The 16937-nt window shown below is 28.7% G+C and overlaps 3 protein-coding genes across 4 annotated transcripts; 2 read left to right on the top strand and 1 right to left on the bottom strand.

The window, feature by feature from the left end:
- The first annotated feature begins 3772 nt into the window (after nucleotides 1–3772).
- LOC124499036 (uncharacterized) lies at nucleotides 3773–4921 on the top strand. The gene is made up of 2 exons (XM_047062886.2): nucleotides 3773–4367; nucleotides 4430–4921. Exons 1-2 carry the CDS (start codon nucleotides 3773–3775, stop codon nucleotides 4567–4569), a joined length of 735 nt encoding a protein of 244 aa, XP_046918842.2. The 3' UTR covers nucleotides 4570–4921.
- A 21-nt stretch (nucleotides 4922–4942) lies between these two features.
- LOC142597548 (uncharacterized) lies at nucleotides 4943–7068 on the bottom strand. Its single transcript, XM_075731387.1, has one exon. It carries the CDS (start codon nucleotides 6068–6070, stop codon nucleotides 5261–5263), a length of 810 nt encoding a protein of 269 aa, XP_075587502.1. The 5' UTR covers nucleotides 6071–7068; the 3' UTR covers nucleotides 4943–5260.
- Nucleotides 7069–9383: 2315 nt separating this feature from the next.
- LOC124493726 (uncharacterized) lies at nucleotides 9384–16335 on the top strand. 2 transcript variants are annotated; one of them, XM_075731593.1, is made up of 5 exons: nucleotides 9384–9476; nucleotides 12182–13111; nucleotides 13223–14052; nucleotides 14117–15666; nucleotides 15731–16335. In XM_075731593.1, the coding sequence occupies exons 2-5, from the start codon at nucleotides 12235–12237 to the stop codon at nucleotides 16134–16136; spliced, it is 3663 nt and encodes a 1220-aa protein (XP_075587708.1). In that variant the 5' UTR covers nucleotides 9384–9476; nucleotides 12182–12234; the 3' UTR covers nucleotides 16137–16335. The 2 variants fall into 2 exon arrangements, with proteins under 2 accessions (XP_075587708.1, XP_046912790.2); XM_047056834.2 differs by lacking the exon at nucleotides 9384–9476 and adding an exon at nucleotides 11642–12084.
- Nucleotides 16336–16937: the final 602 nt, after the last annotated feature.

Below are 16937 nucleotides of genomic sequence, written 5' to 3'. Positions count from 1 at the left end.
TTCTCGTTCAAACATTAGCATTTTATTATTAGATTTCATTTCACCATTTTCTTGTTTTATGATTTTCTTTACATGCAGCATATTTCGAATAATCACACATTTTATGGAATTTGGTGAAGTTGAAAAAAAGTGGTCATTTTTTCTCCATTTCTTTTCTCTCTCTCTCTCTCCATATATATATGATGATGATATTGACGTGCGTGTTTATGACAATTTTTTTTCATATATTTATAAATAAATGATAAATCATTGTCACCATTGTCCACTAAACAGTAAAGATTAAAGAATATTTATATATATATATAATGAAAATAAGATGACAATGATGAAATTCATGTCAAAATGAATAACGAATTGTAAATATACGAGAATGAAAAATCAATGTTTGCAAATGTTATAGTTTTCAACATTTTGATTGTCTATTGTATTTTAGTTCATTCGTTTTTTTCGTTCGTTTTGTTTGTTTGTTTGTTTGTTTGTTTGCCTGATGATATATATTATTATTGATTGGTATTAGTGATATTTTTTCTTCTCTTGTCATCATCATCATCATCGTCATTTTGTTTTGTAGACAAAACAATGTCTATGTTCATTGTTAGAAAAAAATTATTTGGTCTAGTTTTTTTTTCAATTTGGATGCCCTTGGAATAGTGTAATATTATATTATTTTTAGTTTTCATGTACATTTTCGATTTGGAATTTTCGGTACGTTTCCAACACATACACATACACACACATGATGCTGGTTGTATGGGCAATAAAATCAATAATGTATACTCAATCACGATGGATGATTGATCATTTCGATGGTGATGGTAGATGAAGAAAATGAGAAAATAAAATAAACTTTTTTTTTTTTTTTTTTTTTTTGGTTCGATTGTTTGAATTCAATTCAATTGAATTTGGATTCGATTTTTTTTTCATTTATTTGATTGAATGTGAATGAATTTAGTTTGTCGCCAAAAAAAAAAATAATAATTTTTCTTTCTTTTTTTCTCTCTTTTTTTTCTTCATTTCATCACATCATCATCGATGTCAACAATGGAAAAAAAATGACTGGCCATTGAATAGAATTGGCTTCATTACTTAAAAAAGAATTGGATGCAAAAAAAGCACAACTAAATCAAACAAAATCATCATTTAGTGATACATTCAATCTAGTTAGTAATGGTGGTGATTTATTATATCGACCATTAGATCATTATGATGATAAAATTAGCAATAATAAACAACATGATGATAATCAACATATTATTACCGTTAGTGATTCATCTATACAACATGAAGATCAATTAGATGAATGGATAACAAATTTAACACATTTAAAACCGATTTTAGCGCCACCTTATCATCTACCATTTAGACCATTATTAATATCGAAACATAATAATAAAAGTTCCAATAATAATAATAATAATATTAATGATGATGATGATCCAGTTGATAAAATTAAGAATCAAGCAATCATTATTGGACATCCACCATATGAAAAACCTAGTCATTATAATCGTAATCATAATCGTCATAATAGTCATTATTATTATCATCATAATAATGGTCAAAATTCAAATGGAACAGTGAAACCCACAACATTGTGGACACCAAAAATATCCACTACATTGATTCGAAATACAGAAAAAATGAATCAAAATTCAAAAAAATTTACACCAACAAGACATCCATCGATAATGACAACAAAAATCAAAGATGATTTTTCCTATAGTAATCCAAATCGATTTATATCGTTACGGAGATCAACTACAACCACAACAACAACAACAAGAAAACCATCAATATTGAGTTCAAGACCAGGAGTAAAGATACGAATTAAAAATTATACAACAACAACAACAACAAAAACGAAAACTTCAACAACGGAAAGGCCAAATTTTACGCCAATTATTAAATATAAAAATCATACAATTAACAATATTAGACCGAATCCAACAAAATTCTATAATAATCGTACGATGAATAATAAATTCAAACAAAATTCAATAATAGCACCGAAAACAACAACAACAACAACAACAGAAGAAACAATTACATTTGGAGCAAATGATGCAATAATAATTGATGATGATAATAATCGGGAATTTATGCCAAACACAACAACTACAACAACAACAACAACAACAATGTCTAATAATATTGATTCAGATGTAAATATATTTTTTGATTTAAATTCCGATGAATCTCGATTATCCAATACGAGTATTGGCTGGAATAATCGATCAACAAATGTATTCTATAATAATGATTATGATCATGATGATAATAAGAATAGTTTACAGAAACAATCAACAAAATTGAATAAATTAGCTACGAATAATAGAAATATATCAATAGCAACAACAGAAATGCCAATATTAACATCGACAAAAATGAATATTGGAATTACAACGACAACGACGACGACGACAAACAACAACAACGACAACGTCAACAAATGGTTCATCATATCGTTTGACAACAGAAAGATTGGCATATATATTGATTGGATCTTGTTGTGCATTATCGGTCATTTGTTTGATTATTGTCGCAATGTCAGTACGATTTAAAGATATGTGTGATGAATATCGTCATTGGAAACATGCCGAAAAAGCTGCATTAAGATGGCAACAACAGCAAAGATTACGAATGACAGCATCACATCATCCTCATTCTCATCAACATCATCAATTGCAACCATCAATGGGTAGTACAAGAGAAATGACATCATGGTTTCCATTACATCCAGCCGATTATACGGATGGTCCAATTGGTTATTTATCTAAAAGCCAAAATAATCCTTTATTAAATAATAGCAATAAAACAACGCGTTTCAATTTACCAAGATATTTTCGTACAAATATTTCGAATCAACAACAATCATTAAATCATCATGATCATCATCATCATCATCATCAACAACAACCACAACAATTACAATCATCAACGAAATTACCTCGTACAACGATGACATCATTACCATTAAATGGTCACCATCGTGTTAATAGTACTGATCGTTTATTGGATACGATATTTAGTGGTACAAAATTATCCGATATAGAACCTATAACTAACAATACAATAGGCAATAATGGATTAAATCGAAATCAATGTTGTCATTGTATGAATTGTTCACAGACATGGTTTTTTCGTAATGATCGACATGGTGATTGGTGTTGCCAACGTGGTTATTATCAGCCACCGAAACGTAATCGTTTACCATTCGGTGCAGCATCGTCCGTAAATACATTTATGCGTCAATTGCGTAATGATCCATTAGATTCATTAATTGATGCATCAGTAGAAACAACAAAAAACATACAACAAAATCATCACCATCATCATCATCATCATAATCATCATCAGCAACAACAACAACAACAACAACAATCAAATAATCAACAATCAACAACACGACATTGTTTTAGCCATTTTGATCATTTAGCATCACAAACATCTGGTCACAATAATAATAATAATAATAATAATAATAATAATAATCATCATCATCATTTAATGATGAACAATGATTCAAAATCTGGTTTAGGTTCATCATCAATGGCCATTGTTTGTTCCAATACTAATGATAATAATAACAGAAATAATGGTAACAACAATGATCACAATGATGGAATGTCAGTCATGAAACCTAGCTTATTATTAGCAGCAACAAACCATAAACATCAACATCTCAAAATGATTGGTAATCATAATAATAATCAACATAAACAACAGCAGACGAAAAAAATTTCAAAATCATCGAAATTTTTCTACCGATAATATGGCTACCAATAATCATGAATCTACATCGGCCACCAACATTCAACAACATACAAATCATTCACATAATAATAACAATAGTAATAAGTTGTTAAATAGTAATGGATCAAATAAACATTTATCTGGTGGTTTATTTTTCTATGCACAAACTAATAATCAAGATAACCGCAATGATAATGTTGACATTATCATTGATGATGATGGTGATGTTGATGATGTTGTTATTATGGGAAATGATGTTGATATACTTATTCCAACGGATAATAATAATGATTGTATTGATGTTGATTTTGAATCTAATTTTGGTGCACACAATAATCATCATCATCATCACCATCATCATCATCAACAGCAACAACAACAACAACAACAACAACAAAAACGATCATATAAACAACAACATCATCATAGACAACAACAACAACAACAACAAAATCATGTACAATCAACAGCAGCAGCAATTCGAAAATGTTTTCAGCCTTTATCGACAAAATCACAATCAAATTCAACAACGACAACATCAATAGTAGCCGATAATAAATGTAAAATACTTGATGCTGTTAACAATCATTTTAATGGTTTGAATAATCAAAATTGTAAGTATTCAAATAAAAAAACCAATCATTCTAAATATAACTTTAATTTGTCGCTTTAACAGGTAACCAACTTAACCATTATCATCATCAACGTAATAATGAGATAAGTTCAGCCAAAATAGCATTACCAAAAGCAGCTAAACATCAACAACAACAACAACAACAACAACAACTACATCAGCGAAATCGAAATCGATTGTAATTATTCAGGAAAAAAAAATCAATGCGGAGTAAAATTTTTTTCGATTGTATCAATGGAATATAATCCATGTGACGATGATAAATTGACCATTTTCGCTTTCTTTTCGCATCATTCACGGTTAATTCCATGTGGCGTATCAGCAATCACGTTGCAGAAATAGCAACAGAAAACATATGGAAATTGGCAATGATGATAATCATCGTGATTAAAACAAAAAAATAGAAGCTAGACATGACGTATTCCTGACGAATTCATATGACGTTGAAGTTGATTAACATTGATCAATGCGATTTGTGCGGAAATTTGTTTGCAAAAACTATGGTGGCCCTAGAAGATGAGTGAACAATCAAAAAAAAAACCATGAGCAATATATGGAGTAAAATTGATTTTATTTGATAACAAGATTTTTATGAATGATAATCTTAATCAATGTATATAATAATCTTCAACAATAGATCAATGAAATAAGGTCATATTTGTTTATGTATATTTAGAGCTCGGATTTTATTATTGTTTTCATGAATGTTTTTTTTTTGTGTATGTTTCCTATTACTATATATGTTCACATTATTGATGATAATGATGATGATGTTTTTTTTTTACTAAATAAATTTCTATAATGTAACTGTATAAATAATGATGATATGATATGATATTTTTGTGAAAACATAAAATCTACATTCAATTGTTACTATAAATCATTGGTGGTTGTTGATGTACGTAAATTTGACATTTGAATATTTTGCTGTGCATTCATTAATAAACGACGATTTTTTTTACTTTGACAATGTGTTTTATAAAGAACAAATATGATGAATATTAATATAAGTAAGCCCAATGATAATGCTATTCGATATCCAACCATTGGATCATAATCTTTATAATATTCACGTTCTCTTTCAGTAAAAAGATCATTATCATCAATAATTGGATTCAGATTTCGTGTTGGAATTTCCGAATGATGATGATGATGATTATGTAATGTCGATGATGATGATGATGATAATTGCTGTTGATTTGTTGATTGTTGTAATCCATTTTGTATATTTGAATGATGACGTTGTTGTTGTTGTTGTTGTTGTTGTTGATTTTCCGATAATTGAAAAATTACATTATGATCAATATCATTTAAATGATTATGAATATTGTGATGTTGATGTTGATGATGCTGATGATGATGATGATGTTCAAGTTCTTTTTGTTCTTTTTGTTGATTTGATATCGTTTGATAATCATCATCATTGTTAATTATTGATTGTGATGGATTTCGTTTTTTATAAAGCCATTTTACATTATCTAGAATATAATCTCCATCAACAGTAGTTGATGTTGATAATGATGATTGATCTTGATGAAAACGTTTTGATAAATGTTCTGGCCGATAAATTATTCTATCGATTAATCCATTCTCATAATTCTCATGTGTATCATCATCATCATCATCATCATTATAATTATTATGTTGATCAAAATAAAATTCATTCGATGAAAATCCAAACATCTTGTAAATAATTGATGAAGATTTTTAGATTATAATGACGGTAATAATGATTTCTTGTTGCTACTGTTTTCGTTGTCGTCGTTGATGTTGTTGTTTCTTGTTGATTGACATCAAATTAACAAATATTTTTCACACAATTTTCATCAAATAATGATGATGATTTATTATATTAAATTAATTCAATTAATATCAATCAAATTGATAAGTTTACTCATCGAATGGACGTAATTCACATGGATAATATATTGAATTTGATCAAATTTATCCAGTTTTTATGATGATGATGGAATGAAATTTGATGAATATCAAATCAAATAAATAAGTTAATTGTTGATCAATATAAGTTAATCGATGGACAATTTGTCAATTGATTGGATTGGCAATTTTTCTTTTTGCAACCGGGCCTAATCATTTGATGAATAATCAATTGATTTGTTTTTTCTCATCATTATCGATTACACTCAAAATGTGTTCATTCAAATAACCAAAACCAAAATGATCAATGAACTGAGAAAAAAAAGCGGTAAAACGATTGAAAAAAAATTGTCAATCATTTTCATCATCATAATCATTAATGTTTAATGATCAAATGTCAAATTTTTTTTTGTCTCTGGTGGACGCAACATACATAATATGATGATGATGATTCAGTAATCTACAATTCTACAACAATTCAATATATTGGCGTGACTTCTAAATGAAGCAGCAAATTCAAGTTAAATAAATGTTGAACAAATACACATGCACACACACACACACATACACGACGAACGTAATAAAAAAAAATATGATGATTTTGAAGTCAAGCTGGCTGCCAGAAAAGTAAGCCAAACACACAGGAACCGACACATATGAAAAAAAAATCGAAAAAGACGAAGAAAAAAAAATTTTTTTTTTTGTTCATCCACTATGTGTTCACGATTGGAGAATTTTTTGTTGTTGTTGTTGTTGTTCATCTTCTCCTGGTTGATTGGTCCAACCAACCAACCAACACACACACACACACACAACAAACTAACCAAATAGAATTTATTTATGCGTATAAAGAGAGTGGGCGCAAAAGAATTCTATCAAGTCAGCCTTTTTTTTTATTTAGAATCTTATACACTCTAGAATCTCGAGAGTGTCTCTCTCTCTCTCTCCCCTCTTTCTCTCTCTCTCTCTCTCTCTCTCTCTCTCTCTCTCTCTCTCTCTCTCTCTCTCTCTCTCTCTCTCTCTCTTTATGTGTTTTTGTATGTCACGAAATTATATATTTGTTATATGTATCGAGTCGGTGTATTGACGAAGAAAATAAATTTTCCTTTCTTTTTTTTAAAAAAAAACATTTCATTTCTTTTACTTTTTATTTTTATTTTTTTTTTCATTCATAACAACGATGATGCCAAACAACCGGCCAGAAATTTTTTTTTTCATTTTTTATTTTCATTTTCTTTTCTTCAAATGTATGTAATGTATGAGTATAGTTTATTATTATTATTATCATGATATTTTTTTTTGCTGGTCGTTTATTGATCCATATGTGATGTTTTAGCAACATTAACACATCAGCAAATGAAAAAAAAAATAAAACGAATACAGAGTAGAGTAGGAAATAAATATGTGTGTAAGTGTGTGTGTGTAATAAATAAGCAAGTAGTGAAAATGGAAAAAATTATTAGCTATCTGTGTGTGTGTGTTGGTGTGTTTTAGTAGAAGAAAAATTACGATTCAATTTATGTGATAACATTGAAGTTTTTTTTCTCGTTTTTTTTATTATGTTTTCTCTCTCTCTCTCTCGATGATGATGATGATGATGATGTTCAACCGAGTGAGTATCATGTGTATCATTTAACATTAAAAACGAAACGAAAAATGTTTCCGTTTACATTTCCAATACATTTGTCGATTGAGATTCAAATTCTATACAACAAGCATAAAGATTCATTGAATATTTCCGAATCATAAATTGGATTTCCGGTTATAATATATATTATATATATACATATACTTGAAAATTGTTGTAATTTTGTAATGGTAATCAAATTTTTTTTTTGCTAGAATTGTAATTATTTGAAAAAAAATTTCAAATTTTTCATTTCTACTTTAAATCATGTCATTATTAATCATTATCATTGAAATTTTGAATTTTCATTTAGCTAAAAAAAAAAATTCTGCCATAACACACATGTGATGATGATAAATGACATGACAACAAATTTTTTGTTGTTGTTGTTGTTGTTGTTGTTGCATACAAACTTCAATATTATGCGTATGTGTGTGTGTGTGTGTGTGTGTGTGTGTGTGTAAATAATCCAAAAAGAGATAATTAGATTTTATCTATACACAATAATAATTCAAGTCAAAATTCTATTTCCATCATTATTTGAATAATTTTGTTTTTCTGTTTTTCTGTTTGTTTGTTTCAAAATATCAGATCACTTTATTTGTTGTTGTGTATGTGCGCACATAGATTTTTTTTTTTTGTTTATTTCAATCATCAAGCATACCCGCACACACACACACACACACGCCCATACATTGTAATGATCATCAACAACATGATTATCATGATTAAAATGTTCTATAATGCTACCGTTATTCATGATGGATTTTTTTTGTTTCTTGTTCCTGTTGTTTCCATTTTATATTTTTGAAACATTCATTCTATTCAGTTCATTATCATTGTCATCATCATCATCATCATCATCATCATCAAATGATAATAATGATTAGTACTTTTTATTTGCGTGTCAACTTTATACGATGATGATGATGACTGTATGATAACTGTATGAATCAACAACAACAACAAAAGACAACTACAACGACGAAAATCAAAATCAAAATCAAAATCAAAAAAAAAAAAAAAAAAACAAAGGACAAAATTACATTTTAATTGACAATGACAATTTGTTAGATTTAATGCTCATTTTTTTTGTTGTCGTCGTTGTTGTTGTTGTTGTTGTTGTTGTTATGTTATGTTATGTTCCATTGTATTTGTTATTCATTATTTTTTCTGTTTTTTTTTTTTGTTACATTCCACATTGGTATATTTTGTTTTGTTTTGTTTTGTTTTTTTGTTCTCATTGTGAAAGCTTCACAACAACAATGGCTATAGGTTTTTTTTTTTGGTCGGATATATTTTTTTTCAATATAATCCTGTTATTATTATTGTTTGCCCATCACAAAAACCGACACACACACACATAAACAGAGAGAGAGAGAGACACAATGTCATGTCAATTTCATTTGTGTGTGTCATCAACAGAATCATCGAACAAAGAAAGAATGGGGGAAAAAAATCTATCCTAATGGCAAACGTGGGTATTAGAATCAAATTCAAATTGAATCGAGTGGATTGTAACAAAATCGAAACTGAAATTTTGATTTTTTTTTCTACAATTTATTCAATCATGAATCCTAAATGGTAGGAATTATTTTGATCTATACTCATTTTTTTCTATTTATCTAAATTTAACAACAATAACAACAACAACGCATTTTCGACAGAATATCGCATGATCTATTGGGTTTTTTTATTGTATTTTTTTAAAGCCACACATACACACACAAAAATGGATTCTGGGTTATTCTTTATTCACTACATTTTTTTTTTACTGAAAGAAGAATTGAATCTACTCTCTCTCTCAGTATCTTTATATCTGTGTGTCTATAGAATCCTTTTTTTTGTTGATACCTTTTTCATTGAGACTTTTGCTGTTTCATCATCATCATGTTTCAATGTGTTCAAACACATAAAGTCTATAGACAACGTTAGCTATTGTCAGTCAGTATGACGATGCCAGGTTTTCTTGCCATTTTAAATGAGCCAATTCCTAAAAGGCTTTCTCTTTTTTTTTCGCTCATCTTTGATGATGGAATAATAATATAGCATCACTACCAAACACACACACACACACACACACACACATACACAGCCAAAAACACGGAAAAAAAAAGAAAAACACCCAAGAGAATGAAAAAGGCCATAACATTTTTTTTTCTCATTTTTGTTTTTCATATATAAAAATATATGGAGCCCATTTCTTTCGTTTGTTCGTTTTTGACAATTTCTTTTTCTTTCAAAAAAAAAAAAATTAACTTTTCGATTCTTTTTTTCCATGACTAGAATATATTTATGTGTGCATGATTAACTAAATTGTGAATATTTTGAAAAAAAATTTATCGATAATCAATCAATGTAATGATAAATCAATAGGCAAAACTAATAATAATAATGATGATGATGATGATGAAAAGCTCGATAAAAAAAAAGTTATTCATTCATTCATTCATTCATTTTTAAATGTAATTAAATACTATTCTTGACAATGTTTGTGTGTGTGTGTGTGTGTGTGCGTGCGGGTTTTGGATGTTTTTCAAACTCTGATAATGGAAAAAAAGGTATTGCACACACACACACACAGAGTGAATGGATGTGTCTGTATATATGTTTGTTTTTTTTTTGTTTTGTTTGAGTCTGTCAAGTTCATGTTCATTTTGGGCCAAATTGATATTCTCAAGCACTTTCTTTCCATGTCACTCTTTTACTCATACTTGTTCAGGTTATTATGGTTTTAATATTCTCATTCTATTTTTTTTATATATATAAATATTTTGTTACATTCACAATGCATACAATTCAGATATACCATATATATATCTTTACTGAATAAAGTAGTAAACTGAATGAAAATTGTTAAAACATTAATCGACTTGCCCGATTCAAAGAAAGACATCCATACTGTTCTCCATGTTTTTTTTTTGTTCGCTTCCCAGAGAAAAAAAAGAACCAAGAAAAAAAGATTAGATCCAATACAAAGAAAGTTACCATTAAATATTTACTGAATGTACAGAAGAATCACGTAAATTGTAAGAACTGTCAAATTTACCGTTTTTTATTATTATTATTATTATTATAAGGTTCCATTGGGGTTTATTTTATTTTTTTTCCTTTTCTTTTCACTTAATTTCAGTTACTATTTTTTTTCGCCACCATTTACACGTTTTCTATTCTGAAATGATCGCGTGTCAAGTTATTTTGATAATAATAACTTGTCTTTTATTTACCACTTTTACTACAATGAAAAATGTTTTTTTTTTGTTGGCCAAACTACTGTTTGTGTGTGTGTTTTTTTAAAGGTAATTTATAATGGGAAAAGCAAAAACTTCATTTCCGTAGCTAAAATTAAATTAAATATATAACAAGAAAAAAAATCCGATTAAATATCCAGTCATGTGACAATTATGGCCATGAAAATAATGGCCAACATGATGAACATCTTCAATTTGGAATGATTTTTTTTCGTTTTTTTTTGTTTGTTTGCTTGTTTATTTGTTTTCAAGATCATTTCCACTATCACTATATAGTTTTCATTGTTGAAATCATATGAAATCAATTAAAATGACCTCGAACAATATACATAACAACAACGATAATCAATTGGAATAATGTTTATTTATTATAATTTAATAATTTATATTTATTCCAATGATTGGAACAAATGATTGCCACCATCACCATCACCACCACCACCACTAAACACATTCATAATTTATTTAACCAATCAGAAATGACCTAAGATTATTATTATTATTCTTTGAAATAAATATCAACATATATGCCTAGTAAAAAGCTACTACCACAATCAAATCAAATCAAATTGTATAAGAATAATAATAATAATCATCATCATCATCATTCTACATTCGTTATGAATTAATATGTGGATGTGTCGCCAGATCATTATGATGGTTGATGGTTGCCAGCTAGCTAGCTGTGATATCGTGGAGAGGGGTGTGTGTGTGTGTGTGTGTTTGTTTTCGTTGATATAAAAGCTTGAATCTCTAAACCATAAATTTGTTTGCATAAATTTTCTTTTTCACTCAAGTTGTTGTTTCACTTATTTATTAATTATAAATAAATGAACATAAATATACTGTGTTTATAATGTTGTCGTTGAAACGGATGGATATTTTCTCAATCATTTTTTCTATTATTATTGGATTATATTTGTACAATGTTGTTGAAGCTGGTATTAGTACTATAAAACATTATTATCAATAATTGATTGATTGATTGATTAATTGATCACATTACATAACTAATCATTTTTATTCATTCAATATTAGGCGATGAATGTTGTAAAACTGGACAGATATTCAGTGGCCGTGATGAATGTCATATGATACCGAATATCAACAATGTCGGCATCGATCGTATACATTGTCTATTACAGACCACATATTGTTGTCTAGAATCAACAGATCAAGATTTTTGTCGACAAATTGGTTTGAATTTTATCAGAAAACGTTTTGTACAAGATTATTTAAAAAATATTGTCGATCAACAAATTGATGGCCAAACAATTAGAATTAATACTAATGAATTTTGGCCATTATTACGATCACTTTATCAATGTCATATGATCGATAAGAATAAATCAGATCAAGCATTCTGTTGTGTTGGCTGTATGATTGGTTTTGCATCAGCCATACAACGCATTTCGGAATGGAATCCAAAAGATGTTGTCAATAAAATGATTCATTTAAATATTGAAGAATGGTGTTCCGATATGAATATTGATGATGATGATATTAATATTATTAGTAATAACAACAACAACAACAATTCAACAGCAATAAAAATTGCCATTCAAACATATAGACAACGAAAAACATATAATAATGCAGCATCCGAAATATGTTGTCAAGAAACAATAAAAGCAATCAATTCAAGTATTGATTGGTGCAATCTTCGTCCAGCACCATGTGCTCATCGTTGTCATGATGCTAATAATAATAATAATAATAATACTATAAAATGTTCATGTTGGGAAGGATATCATCTTGCTGATGATCAAAAAAACTGTATCGATAATGATGAATGTCAAGAATCAACACATGGTTGTAATATAGCATATGAAATGTGTTCAAATACTGATGGTGGTTATCAATGTTTACCAAAAATGACTGATGGTCTTGTACAGCCAGATATTATTGGCAATCGTGATGAATGTTCTTTTGGTTTCTATTTCAATTATACTTATAATCAATGTAAAGGTATGTTTGTTTGTTTGTTTGTTTTTGTAATTCCCTCAAGAGAATTTGATTTATTCTTATCAATTTTTTTTCCATGATCAAACAAACGCACACACACACACACGCACACAGATATCGATGAATGTGCACAAGGAACACATAATTGTAATCATCGTTTTCAGGTTTGTATGAATATACCTGGATCATGGAAATGTATCCAAGTTGGATCGGAATGTCCAAAAGGATTTCGACGTTTAGGTCCAAGTACCATTTTTGATACCGGTTGTCGTGATATTGATGAATGTATTGAAGGATTGAATAATTGTGATTATTTACATGAAAATTGTGAAAATCATATCGGTACATTTAGTTGTGAAAAGAAACCAAATATAACTTTACTTACATTATCTACACGTAATACATCATCATTATTTTTGGCACCTATTTCCGGATTATTATTATCAACAAATAAAAGTGGCGACAAATACCCGATGAAAGAGGCGCCAATATCACTTTGTCCAAAAGGTTATCATTTTGTACGATTCAGTGGCATGTGTGAAGATATTGATGAATGTCGTATTGGACAACATAATTGTGATCTTTCTCGAAATATATGTGTAAATTTTCCTGGATCATATAAATGTCGATCTAATAATAAACAGATGACCAACATTATTGCAGAATTCAATGATGACGATATTAATAATGGAACTGATTCTGATATTAATTTCTATGAATGGAATCCATTCAACAATGATACAAACCTAATGAAACAAAATGAACGAAAAAAACATGATAATCATTCAATGGCTAATATACCGGTTGTTTGTCAGGAAGGATTTTCAAGGAATCCATTTTTCAATATTTGTGAAGATATTGATGAATGTCGACGAACACTTAGTCCATGTCCAAGTAATTCATTCTGTCATAATAAATTTGGTAGTTTTAATTGTCTTTGTAAGGTATGAAAAACATTTACATGGTAATTTTACATCATAATTTACAAAATTTTTTTTCCAATACCAGACTGGATTTATTAAGAATCGACAAACAAATGAATGTGATGATATTGATGAATGTGAACAGAAATTAAGTCATTGTCCATCGACAATGCGTTGTGTGAATACTATTGGTTCATTTGAATGTATTCATCATCATCATTATCAACAACAACAACAACAACAACGAACATTAACACGACAACGGCAACGACAACATCGAAAAAATTTCCAAAAACATTATCATCAATGTTCTGAAAAGAAAATACATGATCCAATTGTAAATAAATGTGTCATGAAAGAAAAAGACTTAACAGATTCTACTAGACAAGATTCACGATTGTTAACTAAATTCGTAAAACCAATTATTGCCGATGATATACCGACCAACAATGTAGCCGTTAATCGAAATGGAATATTAAATAATAATGACGTCATAACTATGAGAAATTCTTTCATCGATCAACATACTGGTACAATGAAACCAAATAAACAACAATTGAATAAATGCAAATTTGGTGAACGTATGATTGAAGGTGAATGTAAAGCTGTTGATTGTGGCCAAGGATTTTTCTATAATGAAACCGAAAAACGTTGTCAAGATATGAATGAATGTCTGGAATATTCTCCATGTAAAATTGATGAAAAATGTACAAATACAATCGGTAGTTATCGTTGTAGCCGTAAATGTAATTCAGGCTATCGTATGAACATAAATGGCCATTCATGTGAAGATATTGATGAATGTATAGAAAGATCATATTCATGTCCAGCGAATAAAATTTGTAAAAATCGTCTTGGTAGCTATTCTTGTGAATGTCGTGTTGGTTTTATTGCAACACGTGATGGTATCTGCGAAGATATTGATGAATGTGAACAAGGTGATGAATTATTGTGTGAATATCCTGAAACACAAAAATGTGTTAATACGATTGGATCATATCGTTGTGAATGTCGTCAAGGATATCGTCAAATTATCAATGATGAAAAGATTTTCGAATCATCATCATCATCGATATTCATCGACATTAATGATGATAATGATAAAAATATCAACTATATTAACATGAAATGTATCGATATAGATGAATGCCAGAATCGAACATTAAATAAATGTCATCATCATTGCCAGAATTATATTGGATCATATAAATGTTCATGTTATTCTGGATATAAACTAGATAATGATGGCCATAGCTGTATTGATGAAAATGAATGTGAAATGTTTAATACATCATCAAATCTAATTCATAATAATGATGAATATATGAATGATGGTCGTATTTCAGAGATTGATGATCAACAAAGACATCAGCAGCAGCAGCAGCAACTACAACAACAACAACAATCATCCTTATGTTATTATAAATGTATTAACGTACCTGGTTCATTTCGTTGTATATGTCCACCTGGATATGAATCATTGAAAGAAGGTAGTATTTGTCGTGATATTGATGAATGTGAACAACAAGATGATGTTTGTCAGGACAATGAATTCTGTTTGAATATTCGTGGCAGTTATCGTTGTATTACAATTGATTGTCCGGAGGGATATTTTTTCGAAATGAAAACTAAAAAGTAAGTTTCGAATGAATTTTCAAAATTTTGATGAGAAAAAAAATTTTTTTTCCATCCATCTTAGATGTCTACGTCATCAAGATGGTGTTATGGGATTTCGTGATCTATCCAAACCAATTTCTTATTCATACAATTATCTATCAATTGTTTCGAATCTACGAATACCAAAATCATTGGAATATTTTGATCTAGTTTCATTGGGTGGTAAAGTATTCGCTATACCTGGTGTTAAATATAGTTTAACATTGAATTCGGCACGGCCAACACGTAATGATGTGCGGCCAGCTAAACGTGAAGATTTCATATTAAGACGGCCACGTTCTGATCAGATTATTGTTGCATTGATTGAACCGCTGCAAGGACCACAAGATGTTGATCTTGAATTGACAATAAGCCTATATCCTGATGATAAATTTAGTGGTATGAGTAAAGCTCTCATTTATATTATTGTATCTGAATATGTATTTTAATCATATGATGATTCATTTCAAATTATCAAGTACATCATCAATCATGATTCATGAATGAATTGATAAATTCATAGCCATCATCATCATCATCATCATCATTAATTCATTTTTATCATTATTTTTATTAATTATACTTAATGAATATTAATTTACTTTATATATATACAATAATAAAAAAAAACATCAATTTTATATTACACTAGCCGATCGAGTGTTAATATTGAAAATTCTTCCACATCTTTGGATTGAGAAATGTATGAAGATGAAAAGATTCAATATAACAACGATGAATTTCGTAAATCAATGACAGTCGTAAAAAGATGCATAGGCGGCATCTGGTGGCCTAGATTCATAGTAATATTAAATTCTAATTCAATGAACAAAAAAAAAAAACTATTATTACATAGCAATTGGCTGGTTAAAACTCATGCTAAATATCAAATTCTGTTAAAAGATTAATTAATTAAGTTTGATTATGAAAAAAAAAGAAATTAAACTTTTATACTAACACTGTAATGCATTAAAACTTTAATATAATGAATTCATTCATATCCCAATCATTTTGATTACGTATCAAATTGAAAATTTATGTCCAAATTGGGTCGATAATAATGAACAAAAAAACCAATCAATTTGATTGACAATTGACTTCCATTTTACGTTTTTCCTTTCACATGGTTAACACATTTACACACACACACACACACACATTCTAAATATGTTATATAATGCAAAGAATTTTTTTTTTGGCCAACATTGACCATATAGTGATTGCTATGACAATTTTTTTCCCCCATAATA

The sequence above is a fragment of the Dermatophagoides farinae genome, chromosome 5 (assembly GCF_024713945.1).
Source record: "Dermatophagoides farinae isolate YC_2012a chromosome 5, ASM2471394v1, whole genome shotgun sequence".
In the NCBI taxonomy this organism is placed as follows: Eukaryota; Metazoa; Arthropoda; class Arachnida; order Sarcoptiformes; family Pyroglyphidae; genus Dermatophagoides; species Dermatophagoides farinae.
The sequence above is the reverse complement of the archived record's forward strand: the minus strand, read 5'-3'. Positions and strand labels throughout refer to the sequence as shown.

Coding starts and splice junctions, on each gene's coding strand:
- LOC124499036 (XM_047062886.2), top strand. CDS start 3,773: ATGGCTACCAATAATCATGAATCTACATCGGCCACCAACATTCAACAA. Junction 4,368..4,429: donor TGGTTTGAATAATCAAAATT/GTAAGTATTCAA, acceptor TCGCTTTAACAG/GTAACCAACTTAACCATTAT.
- LOC142597548 (XM_075731387.1), bottom strand. CDS start 6,070: ATGTTTGGATTTTCATCGAATGAATTTTATTTTGATCAACATAATAAT.
- LOC124493726 (XM_047056834.2), top strand. CDS start 12,000: ATGTTGTCGTTGAAACGGATGGATATTTTCTCAATCATTTTTTCTATT. Junction 12,085..12,181: donor GTACAATGTTGTTGAAGCTG/GTATTAGTACTA, acceptor ATTCAATATTAG/GCGATGAATGTTGTAAAACT. Junction 13,112..13,222: donor TACTTATAATCAATGTAAAG/GTATGTTTGTTT, acceptor ACACGCACACAG/ATATCGATGAATGTGCACAA.